The sequence below is a fragment of the Pavona decussata genome, unplaced genomic scaffold, assembly GCF_977016875.1.
Source record: "Pavona decussata unplaced genomic scaffold, jaPavDecu1.1 SCAFFOLD_1, whole genome shotgun sequence".
Lineage (NCBI taxonomy): Eukaryota > Metazoa > Cnidaria > Anthozoa > Scleractinia > Agariciidae > Pavona > Pavona decussata.
Genome location: NW_028145425.1, coordinates 367,816 through 389,467, shown reverse-complemented (window position 1 = coordinate 389,467; position 21,652 = coordinate 367,816). Strand labels below are relative to the sequence as shown.

General features: G+C 37.0%; 2 protein-coding genes across 3 annotated transcripts in view; both read left to right on the top strand.

Annotated features, from left to right (window-relative positions):
* Positions 1-20,778, top strand: part of LOC146490100 (uncharacterized) — a 176,316-nt gene extending 155,538 nt beyond the window's left edge. The window contains exon 9 of the mRNA XM_085108259.1: positions 20,723-20,778. The gene's annotated coding sequence lies outside the window, so the exon portion shown is untranslated. The remainder of the gene's footprint in view (positions 1-20,722) is intronic.
* Positions 12,697-21,652, top strand: part of LOC146490097 (uncharacterized) — a 112,818-nt gene continuing 103,862 nt past the window's right edge. The window contains exons 1-4 of one of the 2 annotated variants that reach the window (XR_014868086.1): positions 12,697-12,788; positions 18,608-18,803; positions 19,180-19,307; positions 20,350-20,778. Coding sequence is in view for 1 of the 2 variants with exons in the window: in XM_085127984.1 (XP_084984110.1) it covers positions 12,765-12,788; positions 18,608-18,803; positions 19,180-19,307 (348 nt within the window). In the remaining variant the exon portion in view is untranslated. The remainder of the gene's footprint in view (positions 12,789-18,607; positions 18,804-19,179; positions 19,308-20,349; positions 20,779-21,652) is intronic. The other variant, XM_085127984.1, reaches the window with a different exon arrangement.

Here is a 21,652-nt window from a genome sequence, read left to right as displayed (position 1 = left end):
TTTTCCACCGAAGGAGTTTAAAAAAGTCAGCTTCTTTACAATTTCTTTACAATTAAAAGAAACCGCACGCTAGTATGAAAGCTGACAAAACTTCACTTCGGTTGTATTTTCAAAGAAACATAAGATGCAAGGTTGGCTAGCATGCTAGAGAGCACTAATTTTTGAAGCAAATGACAGTAGTGTGGAACCTCTAGCTGAACAAGCCACTAGCAAGAAGCAAAGCAGCCTTTAATTGACGTTGGAAATGTTTTAACATTTATTTTAAGTTACATTGGTAATGCAAGATCCAAATAAAGAAGGTAAGTTGTGATACATTTTCTTCGTAAATGACCTTGTCTTTCAGTTTATGGATTTGGACTTTTAGTCCGGCAGTGCCGAGTACAGTTGAAACGAAGAAGCGTTTGGCGAACCCGCGCATTTGTTTTAATTTAAATTCGTGTCTATGACTCCTAGAACTCGCGGAATGAATTTTCTAAGTGTCTTCCTTTGCTATTTTGATTTTAATTTTGAATATCGCTTGAGGTTACGGCTAGGGAAATCTTCATAACCAGATGGCGCAAGGAAGTGTTTTACAGTTTTAATTTCAAGATGGCATACTTTCTTGAATCATGATCAGATTCGCTTCGATTTCTCTCGCTCGTTGAGCTATTAACTTGACGAACACATTTTGCATGACTTGTCATTTCAGTAATTTCAGGTTGCCTCTATTTTCCCATCGGCTTTTCTCTAGAAGAATATATTTACAGGGAGAATATTGTTTTTTTTTCTTTTTTTTTTTTATGCAAGGGCGATTTTATAAACGTATAATAGCCACAGTACAAACTGTAAAACAGCTAAAATAGCAAGACGGACAAACATCAGAAATTGTAGGATTTTGTGGACAGATTATTAAAAACTTGTTGAAGCCATTACTCCAACGGAACAACTGAGGTTGGACTATTGAGGTCTCATACGCTAAGTTCCTGACCAATATTGAATTCCAAGCTTGAGACCGCTCAATATCAGGAAATTTCGTCAATGGACTATACTCATTTATTTATTTAATTATTTATTTATTTATTTATTTATTTATTTATCTATTTATTTATTTATTTACCTAGTTATCATTATTTTTTTGATAACAACGTCTCATTTTGGGGGTGAGTTTGAGCGTTTTAAAATTTGAACCTGGAAAGTTCTTAAGATGTTGTAAGCTACCTTCTCTAGTATTTCAATAAATATATGCAGACATGACCAAAAAATCAATTATTTGGGTTTATTGGACAATCAGAGTATAGACTGTTGTATTTTCCGTATTTATACTGTTCATTTTAAAAACAATTGGTCGAAATAAAAATGTTCTTAAGTGACTATTAGCCTGTGTAATGTTCTTAGTATGTTCTTAAAATTTAGTCTCAGCCTCAAAGTTCTTGTAAAAAAGGATCTTATAAAAGAAAGTGTACTTTAAAACACTGATCACTTAATGCCCTAATCCTATTGGGACGAACCGACGCGGAGGAAATACATAGGCATTTCAATTATTATGAACGGTATCGGATTTTCAACCCTTGGACCTACGCGACAAAACCGAAAGGTCGTATGGATTGCTGTCAATCCTTTGTAATTCGGAAGTAATTTCACAGTTGTTGGTGGCAAGGGATAAGAGAAAAGACCATAAACATTTCCCTCTGTGACTCATTTACTGTAGTGGTGAGCCATAGTCGAGTTTGGTAAATTCTTTAATAAATTATTCACAACTCATTGGGCGTATTTTCGCCTATTGGTATGCTTTCGTTGATTGAAATTAACAGCTGTATAAAAACGTCATCATGGGTTACCAAGACTCTAGTCAACACCATAGAGGACAAGATTGAAAATTCAAGCAAGAAATATCCAGAGTTATATCAAATTTATAATGACGCACTACTTAAAGATACGATTTTGCGTTGGAAGAAACTTTTTATCCTCGTACTTGATTAAAGAACTTTAAACCGCGCCAGTTTTTTCTCACCCAGTTTATATGGAATGTACTCCCACTCATGCTGTTACTTATAAGGGAAAAATTGTACGAGTGGCAAAATAATCAGAAAAAAAGACAAGAAGTTCAGGACGATGGATAAAGTCTGCAAATTATATCTTATTTTGACAATTTTTTCATCGCCTAATGAATGAGTGTTTTCTCCCAAAACGGTTGCCAAAGAGGAAAACCGCGAGAGATAAGCAGATATTAACTATCAGATAAGCCGATTATTGACCATTTTTGTCGGGTGTTTTCTTCACATACATTCTCTAATTTTATGCATTTAAGTATCTATGAAAACCTTTCAACACACCTTCTGTATTCGATGATTGGTTAATCACTTCCCCACGCCGTATAGGGAACATTTCTTAAAGGCGCAAAATGGTGGAAATTTTTTTATTTTTATTATTTAATTCGGTCAAAATTTGTTCTGAAATCAAAGTAAGTAGCTTTCACCCATACACGAAGTGCTCTTAGAGCAACAATGGAAAGATATCAAGTGATCGTTTTTGAAGAGGATGACAGACCCGCATAATAAATAAAAGGTATTAACGAGTTTTCCAACTCACAATCAGAAGATGTTTTTTTCTTTCAAATTACAACCCAATGGCATCCAGGGATTCCATGCCCAAAGACAGCTTTGTTATCAGTTTACAAAACTAGAACCGTAATTTCAGTCAGCTAAACAAAAGTTAATTTTGCTATTTGGGGTCTCCTTTGATCCAAATATGAACAATTTCGTTTTTTTTTTTTTTTTTTTTTTTTTAACTAAACTTGATGACATATTCATTTCCAAGATGATTTCAATATCTCCCACGGTATTGAGACATATAGATTATTAAAAACACTTCAAAATGGCACATGATCAATAGAGTGGGCTCCACTGCACTGCACTGATGCCATATGGTCGATTTTGCATTTCGATCCATAGTTCCCGTTTGAAAAATTATTAATGACAACTGATTAATTTTTTGCTATTTAACAGGTTTATCACTGGTCCCTGGAAACTTGCAGTGATACGTTTTTCGTTCAGTGTAAAGGACGATAACAAGGCTAATTCGGAATTGCAATACGGCTCCTTTTAACAAAGTACAAACCTTTGCTACACGACTCAGAAACATTGGTTTAAGGTAAACAAAGGTCTTTACGGGCACAGGAAAAAAGCCCTAGCCTCAAGACGATTAAGCTATAAAGGAGCATAGGGGATAGTTATAAAACGGTCGTTATTATCATATTCAAAACGAAGACTTGATAAAAGTCAATCATAAGCTATATCAATCCTACAGCTACTGTTGTTTCGTATTCCTCGTGGTGCTTCCTGTGATCCTCCTTGCAATCGCCGGTCTACGTTCGCATTTTCCTAGTCCTCCGATCACAGCTAAAGAAAATTCGTCGGCAGCTCTCACATATTACACGCATTAGGCGTGTGGGGCAAAAACGCGGCCAAAAGCGAGCAGTGATCATTTTGGCTCAATGATCCTTGCCTTTATCTTAGGTTGGTTTTCGTTCTTTCTAAGTGGAATTTTCTATGACAAGAATGTTGCACTCCATGTTCCACCGATTGTTAATACCATTCTTGTCTTTATGAGGTTTGGCATCTCTCTTGTCAATCCTCTCCTCCACGTTGTCTAAAGTGGCTTTTAAAACTGTTTTAAAATCGTACTTTTACAAAAATCTACCGAGTTGCTTGGTCAAAATTCTCTTGAGTAGTATCGCTCTTTCGTAAGAAGGACATGATATCTCTTACTGAGTTTTCCTCCCATCAGAATAAATTAATCCTGCATATAACAATATAGGTTTTTTGTATAACCTTGTTAAAAATATGGATAACCTTGTTAAAAATATGGAAGGAATTTCAAGATTATAGCAGGCAAATAAAGTTTGAATATATGCACCTATAAAAATACCTCAATGACAACGCTTGAAACTTACCGTTGAGGTTGAACCCAGCCTATGTAACAACGTCATAAATCAAAACTGTACAACGGCGACATTACAGAATAGAATATGACTGCTCTGTACTCCCAAACCAGCCGGGCGTGCATTAATTTTTCCTTCTTTTTTTACAGAACTACGCAGAAAATTATAGAACAATCTGTAAATCGGATTTTCGCTGTAAATCGACAAATCGTACCCCTTTTACAGCGTCTCTGTTAAGTCTGTACATTTTGATTAGTATTTCATACTCAAATCAAACTGCTGATGGATATCTAACAAATTAACAAAATAAAATCTCCTATGAAGTGTCTGTAAAATATACCTTTTTAAAACATTTTATTACTAACAAACTCTGAATACAAGCTGTAAATTTTGAAGCTGTAAAAAGTCTGACAAGGTTAAATCCGGGTCTCACACGCTAAGTTCCTGACCGATTAAATTCCAAGCTTGAGGCTCAGTAACAGTAAATTTTGTGACTGGCCTACACCGATTTTTTTTATTTTTTTAACAAGGACATGAACAAGACACTTATTGTTGGGTTAATTGGACAATATAGACAGAGCTTAACATGTATTTTTATGTATCAAAAACAACAAAAACCTTTCGTAAAAAATAAAAATGTTCTTAACTGACTCCCAGCCTGGGTAATGTTCTTAGCACGCTCTATTTTGGTTTATCTCAGCCTCAACATTCTTATAAAAAAGGTTCTCATTAAAAAGGTGTACTCTTAAACCAGTGATCACTGAATGCCCTAAACCTATTGGGGCGAACCGACGCGGAGGAAATACATGGCCATTTAAATTATTATGTCAACGAACGTTGTCTGATTTTTAACCCTTGGACCTACGCGACAATATGAATTGCTGTAAATCCTTTGTAAATCGGAAGTAATTTCACAGTTGTTGGTGGCATAGGACAAGAGAAAAGACCATAAACATTTCCCTTTGTGATTCATTTACTGTAGTGGTGAGCCATAGTCGAGTTTGGTAAATTTATTAATAAATTATTTATACTTCATTGCGGGTATTTTCGCCCATTGGTATGCCTTCGTCGATTGAAATTAACAGCTCTATAAGAACGTCATCATTGGTTACAAAGACTCTTGTCAACACCCTAGAGGACAAGATTGAAAATTCAAGCAAGAAATTTCCAGAGTTGTACAAAATTTATAAAGATGCACTCTTTAAATATACGAGATTGCGTTGGAAGACACTTTTTATTCTCGTACTTGATTCAACAACTTTAAACCGCGCCAGTTTTTTCTCACCCAGTTCGTATCGAATGTACTCCCACTCATGCTGTTAATAATAAGGAAAAGCACGAGTGGCAAAACAATCAGAAAAAATGACGAGAAGTTCAGGATGATGGATAAAGTCTGCAAATTATATGTTCATTCGAGAATTTTTTCCTCGCCTAATGAATGAGAGTTCTCTGCCAAAAGGTTTGCCAAAGAGGAAACCGCGAGAGATAAACATATATTAACTATCAGATAAGCCAATTATTGACCATCTGTCGGGTGTCGTCTTTCTCTAATTTTATACATTTTTAAGTATCAATAGCTTCTGCATTCGATGATTGATTAACCACTTCCCACGCCGTAGGGAACATTTCTTAAAGGCGCTATGTGGTAGAAATTTTTTAAAGGTTTTCTGTCAAAATTTGTTCTGAAATCAAAGTAAGTAGCTATTACCTATACACGAAGTGCTCTTATAGCAACAATGGAAAGATATTAAGTGATCTTTGTTTTTTTTTTTTTTTTTTTTTTTTTTTTTTAATGGATGACAGACCCGCACATTAAATTAAAGGTTTTAACGAGTTTCCAACACACAATCACAACATGTTTGTTCTGTCAAATTGCAACCCAATAACATGCTGGGATTCCATGCCCAAAGACAGCTTTGATACAAGGTTAGAGAACTAGAACAGTAGTTTCTGTTAGTTAAACAAAAGTGTTTTTTGCTGCTTTGGGGTATGAAATATGTCGTTTATTTATTTATTGATTTTTTTTAAAGCTAAACGTGATGACATATTCATTTCCCGGGATGATTTCAATCATCTCTCACGGAATTCAGAGACATTTAAATTATTAAAAACACTTAAAATGAAAATGGCACATGATAAATAGAATGCACAATTGTTAATGACAACTGATTAATTTTTTGGCTATTTAACAGGTTTATCACTGGTCCCGGGAAACTTGCAGAGATATGTTTTTCCTTTAGTGTAAACGAAGATAACAAGCCTAATTCGAAACTGCAATACGGCTCGTTTTAACAAAGTACCAACCTTTGTTACACGACTCAGAAACATTGGTTTAACGTAAACAACGGTCTCTACGGGCACAGGAAAAAAGCCCTAGCCTCAAGACGATTAAGTTATCAAGGAGCATAGGGGCTAGTTATAAAACGGACGCTATCATATCCAAAACGACGAATGCATAGAAGTCAATCATGAACAACACATTATTCAACGGTAGCTTTCCAAATTATTATGATGATAACAAAACAATCAACCTGTCGGGAAATGAATCCAATACCACAAACAAACATATTCCATTTTCGAGTGACATCCATCTCCCTCTTGTGTTTTTGGGCGTCTTTGCCTGTCTCATCATTACGGCCAGTTCACTGGTCATTGTTTTGGTTTACAGCAGCAAGTGATTGCGAACAACTACTAACTTATATCTAGCATATCTGGCCTTGTCTGATCTACTATCAGGATTGATTGCAATTCCTTTGATATTTGCCTGCAATCTCATGCTATTTGCAGGCAACATTGCTGCTTGCATTGCATGTATGTATGTATGCCATGGATCTTGCATCTCGGTTTTTCGCCTTCTCCACGATACTGCATCTGGCGATTGTCACTTTTGAGCGTTATGTGATGATAATCCACCCAATGCAGTACCGCAAGATCATTTCCAAGCAAACAACAGTGGCTTCAATGATCCTCATCTGGATTTTTGCACTGAGTTTGTCATTTATTGAGCTGTTTTGGATCAGCCTAGACTCCACCTTAACGCTGAAACACGAGCGACGTATGGACGCTATTTACAGCTACTGTTGTTTCGTATTCCTCGTGGTGCTTCCTGTTATCCTCTTTGCAATCGTCTACGTTTGCATTTTCCTTGTCCTGTGATAACAACTAAAGAAAATTCGTCCACAGCTCTCTCATATTACAGAGAGGCGTGTGAGGCAAAAACCCGGGCAACAGCGAGCGATGATCATTTTTGGCTCAATGATTCTTGCCTTTATCTTAGGTTAGTTTTCATACTTTCTATGTGGAATTTTTTTATGACGAGAATGTTGAGATCCAAGTTATACCCGGATTGTTAATACGATTTTTCTTTTTATGAGGCTTGGCACCTCTCTTATCAATCCTCTGTTGTACACCTTGTTTAAAGAGGATTTTACAACCGTTTTAAAATCGTACTGTTACAAAAATCTACCGAGTTGTTTGGACAAAATTCCCTTGAGTAGTATCGCTCTTTCGTAAGGAGGACACGACAACTCTTACTGAGTTTTCCTCCCATCAGAATAATTTAAGCCTGCATATAACAAGATTGTTGTTCGCATTTCCTCGCTAAAGACATGGAATGAATTTCAAAGTTATAGCATGCAATTAAGTTTGAATACATGTATAAAAATACCTCAATGAGAATATTTAAGAATATTTTAAGAATAAACCTAGGCTGAGATTTTAAAAAGAATATATTTTTGTGTGTTGAAAATTTGTCAATACAATTTACAATTACTTGTTTTAACTAAACTATAAGAATATTCCTTTCTCTAAACGGCAAAACTAACCAATAAAACGATAAAAACCTGCACTAACCAAAATTCGAGGCTAATGACAGTTCGATACAGATCTGAACACCAAACACTTGTAATCGATACACCAATACATTCTAAAAAGAAAATGTCATACGCTCTTTAATCTAAGATTAGTCATAAGAATATTTTTAGCCTAACATCTTTAGAAAAATAAGAATATTCAGTCTTGGCCGGAAAAACAATGTATCAGTATAAAAAGAAAAGAGTGTTTGTGACAACACCATGAGGTGGTACAGTATTTACTTTCTTGATAAATCAGGACTGTACAATCACAGAACAGACGCCTTTTCGGTTTGTTACATAAACTTGAATCGACAAAGGCGACATTACACAATGGAATATGGTTGCTCCAAACTCCCTATACAGCCGGGCGTGCATCCTTTCTTTCTTCTTCTTCTCCTTTTTTTTTTTTTATAGCAGCACACAGAAATTATAGAACAATCGGTAAATCGGATGTTCGCTGTAAATCGACAAATCATACCCCTTTTACAGCTTTTCTGTTAAGTCTGTAAACTTATGATTAGGGTTTCATATTCAAATACACTAGCAATGAATATCTAACAAATTAACAAAATAAAATTTTTCTATGAATAAATTTTGGAGCTATAAAAAGTTTTTAAAATTCCGATTGACAGCAATTTTATAAATTGACCAGATTTTATAGAATAGTAGATATTTGACTGGCAGCCACTGAAGCTGGTGTAAGGCTGGAGTGCCTTACGTTCGTTATTATCAGTTACAAGTAGAGTTTTGAACAGCCTGGCCATTTGAACATGTTTGCATGAAGCACTAAGATGTGTTAGACCGCATGGTTGAGCAATACACAATATTACTGATTACAAGGGCGTAAACTGAAGTAATGTTCGTGTTTCATTATCAAAAATGTGCTTAACACGATTTATAAAACAAGTTCAGAGCCATACACGAAGAGACTAATTTAATAAATATGCCAGTCATTAGATGTCAAGTGGGAATCTATGATGTCTCCCAAGTCCTTCACTGATGTAACAGGCGTGATGCTTTTACCCAGAAAAGTCAGCTTCAAGTTTGTCATCCTTTGAAGTAATTGATGAGTGTTCCGGGAAAAAAAACAAAACAAAAAAAAAACAAAAAAAAAAAAAAAAAACACCTGCATGCTGTGAAGTTGAACTTGAGCCAACATCGCAGTCATGGTATCGATTAAGACCTGTGGGATATCCTCTGATGCAGACTTCCCATATTAGTTCTCTTGCGAAATTATCTCATCACGCACATGTAAATGTTACAAATAATTGTTACGCATGTGCTTTACGTACCATTTACTCCTTGCTGAAGCATGTAACTTGTTTCCTTCACGTAAATCCGTGTTATATGGTTAATGTTTTGTGCATATATAAAAAAGGCAAGCATCTAACTATCACTTGTAAAACGAATCCCTGATGCCTGCTTAAGCACTAGTTTAGCCTTTTAATGACACTTCAGAAAACTAGATGGCGAATCGACGGCTGTTATTTGAGGAAATCTAAGAACAAAATTAGTCCAAGCGGAGTTTTACAGGTGTTGCTCTCGGTTAATGGGTTTTTGTTTCCGGTTTATGCCTGGTATCGGCGGCATAAGGGCGCATTCTTCGAGACTCGTGAATCCGGAATAGGCCGAATACACGGAATGCACGGTGACCTATTCTGGTTTCCGAAATGAATAGATTAGTATGCTGAAAACCGATAGCGGAATGAACGGAATACAGTTCGCTCAATATAAGGGGAATTGTATTCACGGTTTGGGAAGCTTTTCGTTTTAATGGGAAGACCTGGAATTGTATTCTTTTGGTAACTGATATTCTGTGTATTCTGTCATAACTGAACCCGGACAAAAATAGCCAGAATTGGTCCACTGGTAGTATGCACCCACGTCAATCTGAGCAGAGAAAGCGAATTACTGGAAGACTGCTACAAAAAGCTAATAAAAGAATGTCTTGTGTTAAATACTAATTTTACTAGCTTTAATATAACACTTGTAAATATCAATGTGAGAGGAAAAACGGGAAATACTGTATTACACAATCTTTATAAGTCGAGCTTGGGAGAATTCGCTCGATGAGGAGACCAGAGATGACGCAGTGGTGAGTCAGCCGGCACTCTTCTCCCACCAATATGACCTGGGTTCAATTCATGGATTCGCATTCATATGTGTGTTGAACTTGTTCAGGTTGATTCTACTCCTTGCTCCAACTGACCTAACCAGTATTGTAGATGCTTCCATCGAACATTTTGGTGTGTAACTGGGTATGGTTTTGCTCTTCGTATCAGTCATGCAGTGAACATGGGTTTAGTTTTTAAGGGAGTGTACAGAGAAAATAAAATAAATCAATCACTTTATTAAAGTGTCAATGCATGTATTTAGCGCAGAGCGCTAATTAGGGACACTTTCCAGATCGAATTGGAATTAAGAAATGCTGCTTTTTGAGGAGAGGGGAAAACCAAAGTACTGGAGAAAAACCTCTCGGGGCAAAGACGAGAACCAACAACAAAACAAGATATTTTGATCGCTTTTCGAAAGAGAGAAGAGACGTATTTTTTTCCGTTTGTCTGCGAGAAATGTTCAAGTTCAAGTTCAAGTTTGTTTATTTACCGAGACAGAAAAAGCAAAATAAGTGTAAAAAAGATATATATTACAGAGAAAGTGGTGAGGAAGCCTTAGGGTTTATAGAATAAGGCCTCCTCAGTACACAGTTGCTACATATAATGTTTGAAGACTGTGAGACGGTTTATAAAATTACGGCTGAAACTATTAGACGGGAAACGATTTACAAACATTTGAGAAAAAAAAAAGCATGTAAGGTCAAAAATAGAGATACAGATTTAGTAGTTGCTGCAGATATATTATTTCCTGAAGGCTTTTATCAGCTGTTATTTCCGTTGAAAGTTAAGATTCAAAATAAACTAACGAACAAACAAATTAATAAAATACCGGATAAGCGTTAAACAAAAATAGTTGTTTGTTATCCTGGACAGTGAGCCAAGAACTGTTCTGTGGATCACGTTCTTAATAATCCTTCACAATCCTGGTTTTTCCTAAAACGGAAGGAATCAGTCAACAAGCTACATTTGCACAAATATACTTTCAGTGGGGACATTCTTTTCTAAAAACGGAATTTAGACATGTTGAAGAAGGTGGAGTCCTCTCAGTAACAATAACTCTTTGAATAGGAAATCTAATGCCAACCGACCTTTATAAACTTACGTTTCATGTATGTGCCTATTTAACATTAGAGCCGAATTGATCTATTCAGTTGATCTAGGATCCTGAGGACAAGTGGACGAACTAAATGGATTTAAAACACATCTCTGCAGTAAGTAAACGGCTAGACAGCTTAACTGATAGATTTTAAAGAATCAAAGCTTACAATTTAGGTTGGTTATATTGGGAGTTATGATTTTTTTGGTTTTTCGCAGGACCTATTAAGGTTTTGCAAGGTGAAAAAAATATTTACTTTCACAAATTAAAGCGGGCACGTCTTAGACTAGGAAGTTTTCGTAAAAAGCTTGCTAAGAGCTTTCTTAAAAATTTAGGAGGTGCTTACAGTTAGCACAATAATTAGAGCATGAGAGGTCTATATACGAATGGGATTTATCTCCTAAAATTATATGTTTGGTGATTGTCAAGGTTTAACATGCATTTCTGTCAAGATATAACAGAAAGAGGAAAATTTAGAACTTTCTTAGGGTATATCCTAACTTCTGATCATTGAACCATACCTTATGACAAGCCGAACTGAAGAGTCTCCCAAGCTTACTTGTCGTGTGGTAGTTATCGATCGATTTGCAAAGCTTAGCCAGTTGGGGATTGTTTTGTAATAATTTATAAATATCATCCATGAAGATTTTATTTTGATCAAATTGTTCATCGCGATCATTGGCAAAACTGATAACTAACGAAGGATTTGTTTTTGCTTAAGTTGCGCCGGGATATTCCTTCTATAAATTTGATTCATTAATGGACTTGTTTTCAAATCTCGCTTCCATTTACTGGAAATTGACATTTTGTCCTTGGGAAAGAGAGCAACAGCTGCATAATTTACGCACATAACTGCGATGGTCGTTCACTTATTCAAACAATACTTAGGATACGTGTTGGTGAATCTAGCTACAGGCTTTTATATGGAAATTTTTATAGCCTGTCCTCACTTTTTGCAATGGAAAGTTTTCTTTCTTCGCAATGTACCAGTGGAAACATTGTCTTGAGAGAGGTATCAGTATCCCTTGGGATATGTTTATTTTTATTAGGGTCGAAGGCAAAATCGCAAAAATGGCAAGAGCAAAATACAGGTTCTGCAAAACATTTCATGCTATGCAGTATATCCTCGTCATTTTTATTTCCCGTTTTGAAGTCCTCTGCGCCAGCCAACGAGGCGTATCAAGTGAGTCATGCTCAGTTATGCATACTGTTAGATCGCCTACAAGATCAGTTCAGTTAAGTGCATATACAAAACTCAAGTGTTTACATATCATTAAGGAAACAATCTGCCTATCACTTACGCTCAAACTGTGATGGAATTCTACTAGACTTCCCTCGTGGGAAAATGTTGCGATCATTTGGTGATGGGTCTTATGCCGCCACGGCTCCCGCACTGTTGAATGCTTTACCTCTTGAGTACGGAAATCTAGATCACTGCAGCATTTTAATCAAATCCTCGCTGAAAACTTATCTTTTTAAATTAGCTTTTGATGCCTTAAACACCGAAAAGGCGTCCGTAAGCTGTCATTTACATCGAAATATATACCTTCTGAGTGAGCACGAGTCATGATTTTTACCTTACTTGTTTTTAGGTGTATTTAAAAGAAGACGGTACCCGTGACAATAATTTGTGATACGTACGTGTAGACAATCTGCCGGAATCATTTTTAACATACCAACTCGGAGACCTTTATAAAAACATTTTATGTACGTGCCTAGTTAACATTAGAGCCGAAGTGACCTATTCAGTTGAGGTTCCTAAGGACAAGTGGACGAACTAAATGGATTTAAAACTCATCTCTGCAGTAAGTAAAGCTGGACATAGACTTTTAGGAATCAATGCTTACAAATTGAGTCGGTAATATCGGGAATTTTCGATTTTTTTTGGTATGTTGCAGAACCTATTATGGTTTTGAAAGTGCCAGCTTTCACCTCCTAAAAAAAAAAAAGAAAAATTAATGCATGTCTTAAGCTAGGATGTCTTCGTAAAAAAACCTGTTGAGCTTTTTAACTAGGAGGTGTTTTCTTTTCTGTTTCACAAAAATTAGAGCATAAGAGGTTTATATACGAATGGGATTTATCTCCTACAAATACATCTGTGGTAATTCTCAAGGCTTAACATGCATTTCTCTCACAGTTGCTTAAGAGGAAATTATTTCGATATTTAGGAGGTGTTTACAGTTAGCACAATAATTAGAGCATGAGAGGTGTTTAGTCGAATAGGATTTATCTCCAACAATTATATCTTTGGTGATTCTCAAGGCTTAACATGCATTTGTCTCAAGACATAACGGAGCTTTTGTTATATCTCAAGGAGGAAAATTTAGACCCTTTCTAGAGTATCTCCTAGGTTTTATTCATGAATAACACCTTAAACATTTAATAAGTTAAGATAAGCGTAAGTTGAGGAGTGTCCTTAGTTTATTTGTTGCGTGGCAGTTATCGATTCGCAAATGAAGGGAGTCTACGGCATTCACATTCCAAAGGAAAATAAACACTTGGATAATATTTTCATTGGATAGCTTAAACTGGATTGGACCACTAACACGCGTCGAAGTATGCAATATCCCTGCCTCTCACACAGTCGTTTTTAGCGGACTTGCATTACCTCCTCCCCAGAGAAGGAGGTAATACTTTAACTTCACTTGACAAAAAAAAAAAGTGCAAATGGTCGCTTCCCGCAAATAGAATTGGCTAGTCGAGGCGGAAAGCGACAGAACTGGAGAGAAGGTTGTCATAACAGCTTGTCAAATTTGCACAAAATAAAATAAAATAAAATGAAAGGTAGCCATGAAGATATTAACATAAACATGCTGAGAAAAGTAAGAAAGGTATAGATCGCTTATACAATACAAGGGTAGATATTACAGAGCAAATGCAAGAATAGTGTCGATGGTGCAATTTTAGCATAGATATAATAAAATAGCAACAAAATTAGCATTTGGAAATGTTGACGTATTAGTTTCTGAATAATAATGATAGGCGAATCAATGTAAACATCCTGAAGCCAGAAAAGACAGAAATATAGTGTGGGTTACTTTTTTAAAACGCTTACGGGGGATCTCAAGTGTAGTATTATACAGAGAATTCCATAGATTTGGTCCTAATCTATTGATAGAATCCCGTATTACGTTTGTTCTGAATGGTTTAACATGGTAATTATCAGCCGAGGAGAACCTTGTGTTATTCGAGTGAATTTTATTTGAAGGGCGGTAGAGATTTTTTAACGTTTAAGGGAACAGCGTCATAGGCAACATTATGCATAAAGATCAAAACCGTCTCGAAGTAAAGCAAATTAAATCGGCAAGATATTACAAGAAAAGAACGAAGGAAGAGTGTGATCTTTGTTAGGAAAGAAATGCATGAAACGAAAATCGCGCTTCTGCAAGAGTGAGATTTTACACAAATTTGATTTCGCAACCTGTCTGCTGGCGATAATGCCGCATGACAAGTACGGGGCAACCAGAGATCGATAAATAGTTAGTAAAGTACTCAGAGGGATAAAATGTCTCAGTCTCGCTATAATACCAATAATTCTGCTAGTTTTAGAGGCAATATAATCAATATGATATTTCCAAGTAAATTTCAGTATCGATCAGTGTCCCCTTATATTTTACGTAATCCTGCATGTCGTTCCAGGTGAGCAACGCTAGTCGTGTTGGGATCAAATAAATTGACTTGCACTTTATAATTAATGTTTTTTTCTTTTTTTTTTTTTTTTTTGGTGGGGATAGAAGATAACGTAGTTTGATTTCTTGGTGTTTAATGTTTAATTTATTAAAATGAAACCAATCACTGATCTTTATCAATTCCGTATTAACAACTGTCTCTAGGGATTTTAGTACGAATCCCCTGATACGAGTTTTAATACGAGTACCCTAAAACGACAGCGTGGGAGGCTAGCAATAACCTGACCCTGGAATATCTTCTTATTTTGTTTTTGACCTCGCTTAATTATCAGCGACCAGTTAATCACAAACTGGTAAGAACCTCCCGGGAAGTTGATTTTAGATAAGACACGAAGACAGATTATCTCAGCAATAACTGCCAGTTTTGAAGGTTAATTTAACTATTTGCACTACGTCTGGATTTACGTCTGACCTTTCACAGCTACGGAGGTAAGAGTTTGGGAGAAAATTTGTGCTCGGTAGCTGAAGAGTTCCACTCAAGAATTCAGCGTATTGAGTAGTGATTGCTGTAATGTACAGTTGAAATCGAATTTCGGTGATGAAGAAAGGTTTTCGTATCACGAAAATGACGTCGGGAATATCAAGAAGTCAATCCGAGATCGATAAATCGGCTGTTTTGAATGTCAACTCCTTGCGAACAGAAGTGGCAGAATTCTACCAGAAGTCATGGATCATCTATGGAGAGCAATCAAAAGCATAAAAAAATGTTTATTTTCTTTTTAATTGAGACCCGAGTAATGTTAACACCTCTCTCCAACCATTGAGTCTCTGGTCAGTGATTTTAGTTTATTTACCTTTTCTCTTGCCAATACTCGCAAAGTTATCAGCTTGTTAGTTTAAACGGTCCTTTAGCTGTTGACATAGCATGTCAACTGGTGGCATGTTGAAAGATAGTCGCTATTCTCTGCAGCGCACGTAACACTGAAAATCGCTGTTAGCGTTGTGAACAAAAGCCCATTAATCCACCAAAATACCTTGCAGTAGCAACCTGGGTGGTAACCTTTGTTAAAGGAGCTGCGAAGTAATCTGAACCGAGGCCTTCATGGAGCGGAAATTGATATCCGTTAAAAAGGGATGTATTTAACACTAGAACCGTAGTGATCTTCCCAGTCGACGTGGGAAACAAGAGTGCAGACTAAATGCATGCACAGCTTAATTTTTCGGTAAGTGAAGATGCCTTAAGTTTTGCAAGGAAGCTTTTCACGGGCATGAGGATATTTCCGAAGCCCCTTTTTTAGACGATAGGTTCTTTGAATTTAATTTTCTCCGTTGCGAGAAACGTTTTCTGGCTTCACTCGGCGTGAACTTGCGCTAGTTGCAGCAATTTTTGTTAACTTCACCTCACTCGGATGCGGAGTCCGTTAGATAAATCACGAGCGAGAAACTCCACTAAGCACACTAGACCACTCGCCAAGTTGAACCGGAAAAAGACCTCTTTGATAAGGTGCGTAATTCTCAAAAGTGCTATCTGCTCGTCTTTAAGTAGGTGGAGTCGGAAAACAAATTTGAACAATGCTCGTACTCGTAACAAGAGAGATTCAAACGCTATGCTTGTCGATTCTTTGAAATTCTTGCACTGAAGACCATCTATAATGTTTGCAGTGTTCAGAAGACTTTTCTAGTCCGCGGTTAGGTTCACTATCATTTCGAAATTATACTTTGCTAATTTGCAAATGCTCGGCAAAAACCATTTGATGTTATTTGAATAAAAAATCCAATCCTTTTTAGTTTATTGAATTTTTTGGTGGCAGCTATCCAGTTTGCAGAATAATAGTGAGGTCTCATTTCGAGATTTTTTTTTTTCCGCTTTTATATTGATTTTAAAAATATAACAAGTTAAGAAGAGAAAAGAAAAGAAAAGAAAACCGTGCTTGGAAGGCAACTTGTCATTCCATAAAAAAAGGATACCAGCACTGAGACATTCTCGTGTTGAATTCATCAGCCTCTGAAACAATTTCTTTAGTTACCAAAGAACTATGGTTCGACCGTCTTGATTGAAACACGCACCTTAATCACGCGAGGCGTTGGAATCGCGTCAGATGCAAACTGAAGGGTTCAAGGCTCAGCCAGATAACTACAGCCTTACTATCCTCCACTTTATCAGAACAAAAATATCACGAAATGTTTTTGGAGATAACAAGATTTTACGTTGAAAGCAATATTTAGACGTCGCAATATAAGTTCACCCGAGCAGTGACCATTACACGCAACGGAAGGAGCACATCCATTGTTGTCTGAGAAAGTCTGCCTCTTCCAATTCTAAAAACAGGGAAATGTAAGTAATACCTTTATTAACTGCAACCAAGACTGTACGATCATTGACAAGCTGTTTGAAAAGACCCGTGGGAAAAAAAAACTGACATGTGCGCCAACTCTTGAGCTCCAATATCGAAACGTATATTCTCCACACTGTTTTACGTATATTTCTACAGGCTCAAGTTGGGAGAGTGGGCAGTGGGCATTCGGATTTTTTGTAAAACTAGGTCGGCTAATGCCCCATGTCTGGGATTGAACGAGCTGTTCAATTGCCCGGCACAGTACAGGAAAAAAAAGTTTGATTTTTTCTTGGCTTATGGCTTACCTATGTTGTGGTCAAAGCTAAACAAGGCCAAGCTAAATCTCAGATGGTCCTATGTCTCCGTATTGCTCTCGTCACCGTTATTACTGTGGATCTACCATCTCATTTTTGTCCTCCCTAGAACATATGCTCTGAAAACATTTCTTCAGTAGTTACCAAAGAACTATAACTATATAAGGTTTCACCGCCTTGATTGAAAAATGTGTTTTAAAAGCGTTTTGACAGCGGTATTAAAAAAAATTCACGAAGAAATATTTCTGGAGATTAGCAGCTTTAACGTTGCCTATCTCGCAGGCAAGCAATAAACTCATTACGGAACAGCGGCTATTGCAGGCCATCTTTTCCAAGGAGCTCTTGTTTATAAATGCATTCATTACAGCTCGTCAGAAGTGTTTGTCTCTAATACTTCTTAGAATGAAAGAAGTCAGTCTTTCCTACCCATTTTGTCCCCCTCCATCCTCCCCTCAGGAAGGCCTCATGCTAAGGTTACATGATGGGAAACTTTTTCGGAAAACAAAAAAAAAAAAGCTTTCCGAACACGGCACAAAGTGCCGAGAGGAAACAATTGTATCAAAAGTTCGCATGACATTTTTTCCTTTTACATATAAAACTAGTGCGCCAGTTTGTCACTAAAATATGCATTTGTCAGTTAAAATTCGGACACGAGTAACAAAGATAGTCACTGAAACTTGTCACAGGAAATTTGCTCGAGCGGTCCATACATTCACGGTCTACTCTGCCTGCGAACGCAGGCGTAGTTTTGGCTGTCTGCTTTTGTTCACCTTACAACTGTCAATGAATAGATTCTGCACTAAACAAGTACACGTCCAACTGGAAGTGAATATTAGGGACCTTAAGATTAAGAGTTTCCTTTGTAAACCGCAAAACGCAAACCTCGACCAGCAGTTTGCAGTTCGGAGTTCGCTGTATGTGCATAATCCGGGCCTTAAGATCGAGGGGTACTTTTTACGTACGCATCATGGCTTACTTTCAGGAAAACAAGATGGCTGCTGCAAGGAGGATAGTATCGAGCTAGCTGTTGTTGTTTTAAATTTAATTTTTGTCGTAACTAAATCAAACAAATCTCTAAAATCATCGAGATAACTCTTTAAAAACAGTAAATTTGACGTTTAACCGTCGCTTTGAAGTTTTAAAACCAGCGAAAAACTCTGCCGTAATTCACTTACCTCTAAACAGTGTCCTTGACGATGAAACCTAAACCTCAAACGGGACGGCAGGATCGGAGTCACCTGACTTTTAGAATTTTGCGGTTTGTGGGAAACGAAAACAAACCTCAATCTTAAGGTCCCTATGGACTTGAAATTTCACGCGCGCCGTTGTATTTTTCTATTCTCAGGCTGTGGTCGTGTTTTTGTTGACGGCCTGTTTGGAGGTCAACCCTAAACTTCAGACCTCATATTATCTTAGCTCTGTCTTCAGAGAAGAGCGTTTGAATTGCGAAAATGGAAATGCCCTTGGAGTACTTTGTACAGCTTCTTCTGGAGAGCGCCGATGTACATTAAAATGGGAAAGAGACACCAATCATTACACTGGTAAGTACACGCACATGACTAGTAAGCCCGACAAACTTGTGTGCTCGAAGTTGAGGATGGCACCTCCTATAAAGAGATATTTTTGTACAGCTTATGACTATGCGTGAAAAGTAGATCTTACGAGGGTTATGGGGATCCTAAAAGGAAATTGTCAGCCAATCAGAGAGCGCAGTTAAGTAAAACCAAAGCAACTGACTCCGCCTCTCAATTGAAAACCGCTCTACTGCGCACGCCATGTACAGTACCCCGTCCTGAGTTCATCTCACAAGGATGAAACGATTCGGAGAACATAATCAACCACCGTCTCCAAACGATTATGGTGTAATAGAAGCTTTGAAAGATGTTTTTAACAACAATTAAATACTATTTCATTAAGGATTTCAGATAATGAATTTCAAAGGAAGGCGGGGATCAAAGTGTATTCAATTTACTGACCCACGCAGCCGAATTCAGTACGCACTGAAAGCAGCAAAAGAAAATCAAGATTGGAAACTTGTGTTTGAGGTGAGCCACGCTCATGAACAAAAACTCTGTTCTTTTCTACTTTACCGTTAAGTTCTAAAAAAAAAAAAAAAAAAAAAAAAAAAAATCTGACAGAGCCCTCCTAATTTTAAGGGGTATCTTAAGGAATTTTTCTTAACAATAGTCTATAGTTATTCCAGTAAAAGACTATTATAAGGAATAATACGTTGAAAACATCTTAATTTAGGAGAGGGGGGCTTCGCGTATTAGGCCCATTGGCCCTGTGGCTTTTAGGCGAAAGTGACAGTAAACTGCGAGCCTTGGTTAAGCTAATGTCAATGTCACAGAGGGCAGTGTGAGCTCATCGTTCAGTGTTAAACTTTTTCGGTTATTCAAAACAAATCAGGCAAGATTTGCCTGATCTGGTTACTTTGAAAAGTTTGGGGCATATTGGGTGTGACTTTAAGTCACCACTGATAGCTAATGTGAAATGCAGGAATCAGCACTACTTGGTTGCATCTGATTTCACAAATTGAGCGCTCAGTTTTGGTTTATTCATGGATCAGTGATACAAACCTCTTCCAGACACTATTGGGAACTTTTGGCCAGACGTTCTCGTAAAATTTAAAACACAAGGGAAGGTGTTTCATCAAATTTCCAGACACCGAGAAGGGGGTTAATAAACGTTTTTTCAACCAACTTTTAGGTGCTTGAAAGAAACAGTCTTTGGAGTGTGTGATATATCTTTTCAAAACATAAAATAATTCTTGGAGAAATTCAAAGTAAAAGCTCACCAATTTCATGATAATTAAGATCACATTTCCAAACTTCCTTCACGGTAGTAATCTACTGTTTTTTCGTCACGAATTATTAATGACTTCGAGGCGATTAGATATTGACGGTTAAAATACGTATACCTTCTGTCTTCGAATTCACGGTAATATATTCGTTTATGGTGAATTTTGTATTCGTTTGATGGTTGACAAGTCAACACTTCGGTCACTAGAAGAGTACCTAGAAGAGCACTGATTTGTTTCTAACATTTCTTAAGTACGTTTAATAACATTTCCACTTGCATTCACAGCAACACCAATGCAGAAGTACTGGAAGTACAAGTGGCCAGGCTTTTGTGTTCATAGAGAAGCCTGTCAGGGACGGCAACAAAGGACGATTCGTATACCAACCCACTCTTGTTAACGTAACGATGTGCATTGGAGTAACCCGTGACTGCAGTGAAAACGTATCTCTTATAGAGACAGATAATATTAGTTCAGAAATATCTTGTAGATTTATAAGGCAGAGACGTTAGTTATCCTAAGAATTGGTTCGTGAAGGCCCAGGGAAGCTATTGAACAGTTTATAATTATGGAACATTCTTAATGAGTCATATTTTCCCGCATATTACAAAAATTATAATTTCGTAATCCCCTTAGGTGCTTATTTAGTTAAATTGTTAGTGAGAGGCCATGCCATTTCCGAGTTGCCTTTGGAATGGGCTCTTATGCTAGAAAAGGTTCATGCTAGCCTTGTAGATGACGGATTAAGGAGGGTCTCTCTCAACCCCACAACAGATAGGTAATACCGGCCTTGTGTTTTTATGTTCCTGTTTCTTTTCAAATAAGTCAAGTTTGATAGGCCGTTCTTTTATTTTATTATTTTTTTAGTCTATTTTAGATGATGACTCATCGCTTTCAATTAAGAAAACTTTTGCTGACCGTTCGCTTTTCAAATATAAACAGTTAGAAACTTTTATCCATGAAAGGCTAACTAGATATTTGTTTGAGAAAAAAGTGATGTTATGTTTTGTCTGGTGAGTAAATGATAGAGGTATTTTGTCTCAGTCAGGGACACAGGAGTCGAACTTTTGACCACCATATTACTAGTTCAGATGCTCTACGGCTGAGGTATAGCAGACTCTTGGCAGCTAGGCTAATAAATGACTGTAGATTAAGTAATGTTCAAAAACGAGCGGGAGTGTTTTATCGGGTCAAAACCACGAGGTACGACCGAGTGGTTTCTAGACCCGATAAAGCACGTGCTGCGAGTTTTTTGAACGGCTTCAAAAACATTCCTGGAAAAGAGTGTGTCAACAGAGTTGATAACAATTATGCTTTTGTGAACGTTGGAAATTAGCATACGAGAAAAACATCGCATACTAACCGGGGCCCAGTTGTCCAAAAGCGGATTAACGCTAATCATCCGCGCATGTTTAAACTTTCATTTTGCTAACTGTTAAAAATGTTTTTAAAAGCTAATTCAAGGGGCTTGGGAAAAGTATAAGTCAAAGCTAAGGGACCAAAATTCCTTTGGAAACATCCTTACTCATTAATAATTAAACTTGAATCAAAGTTCACGTTAACCGAGGATTAGGTGAATCGGGCTTTGAA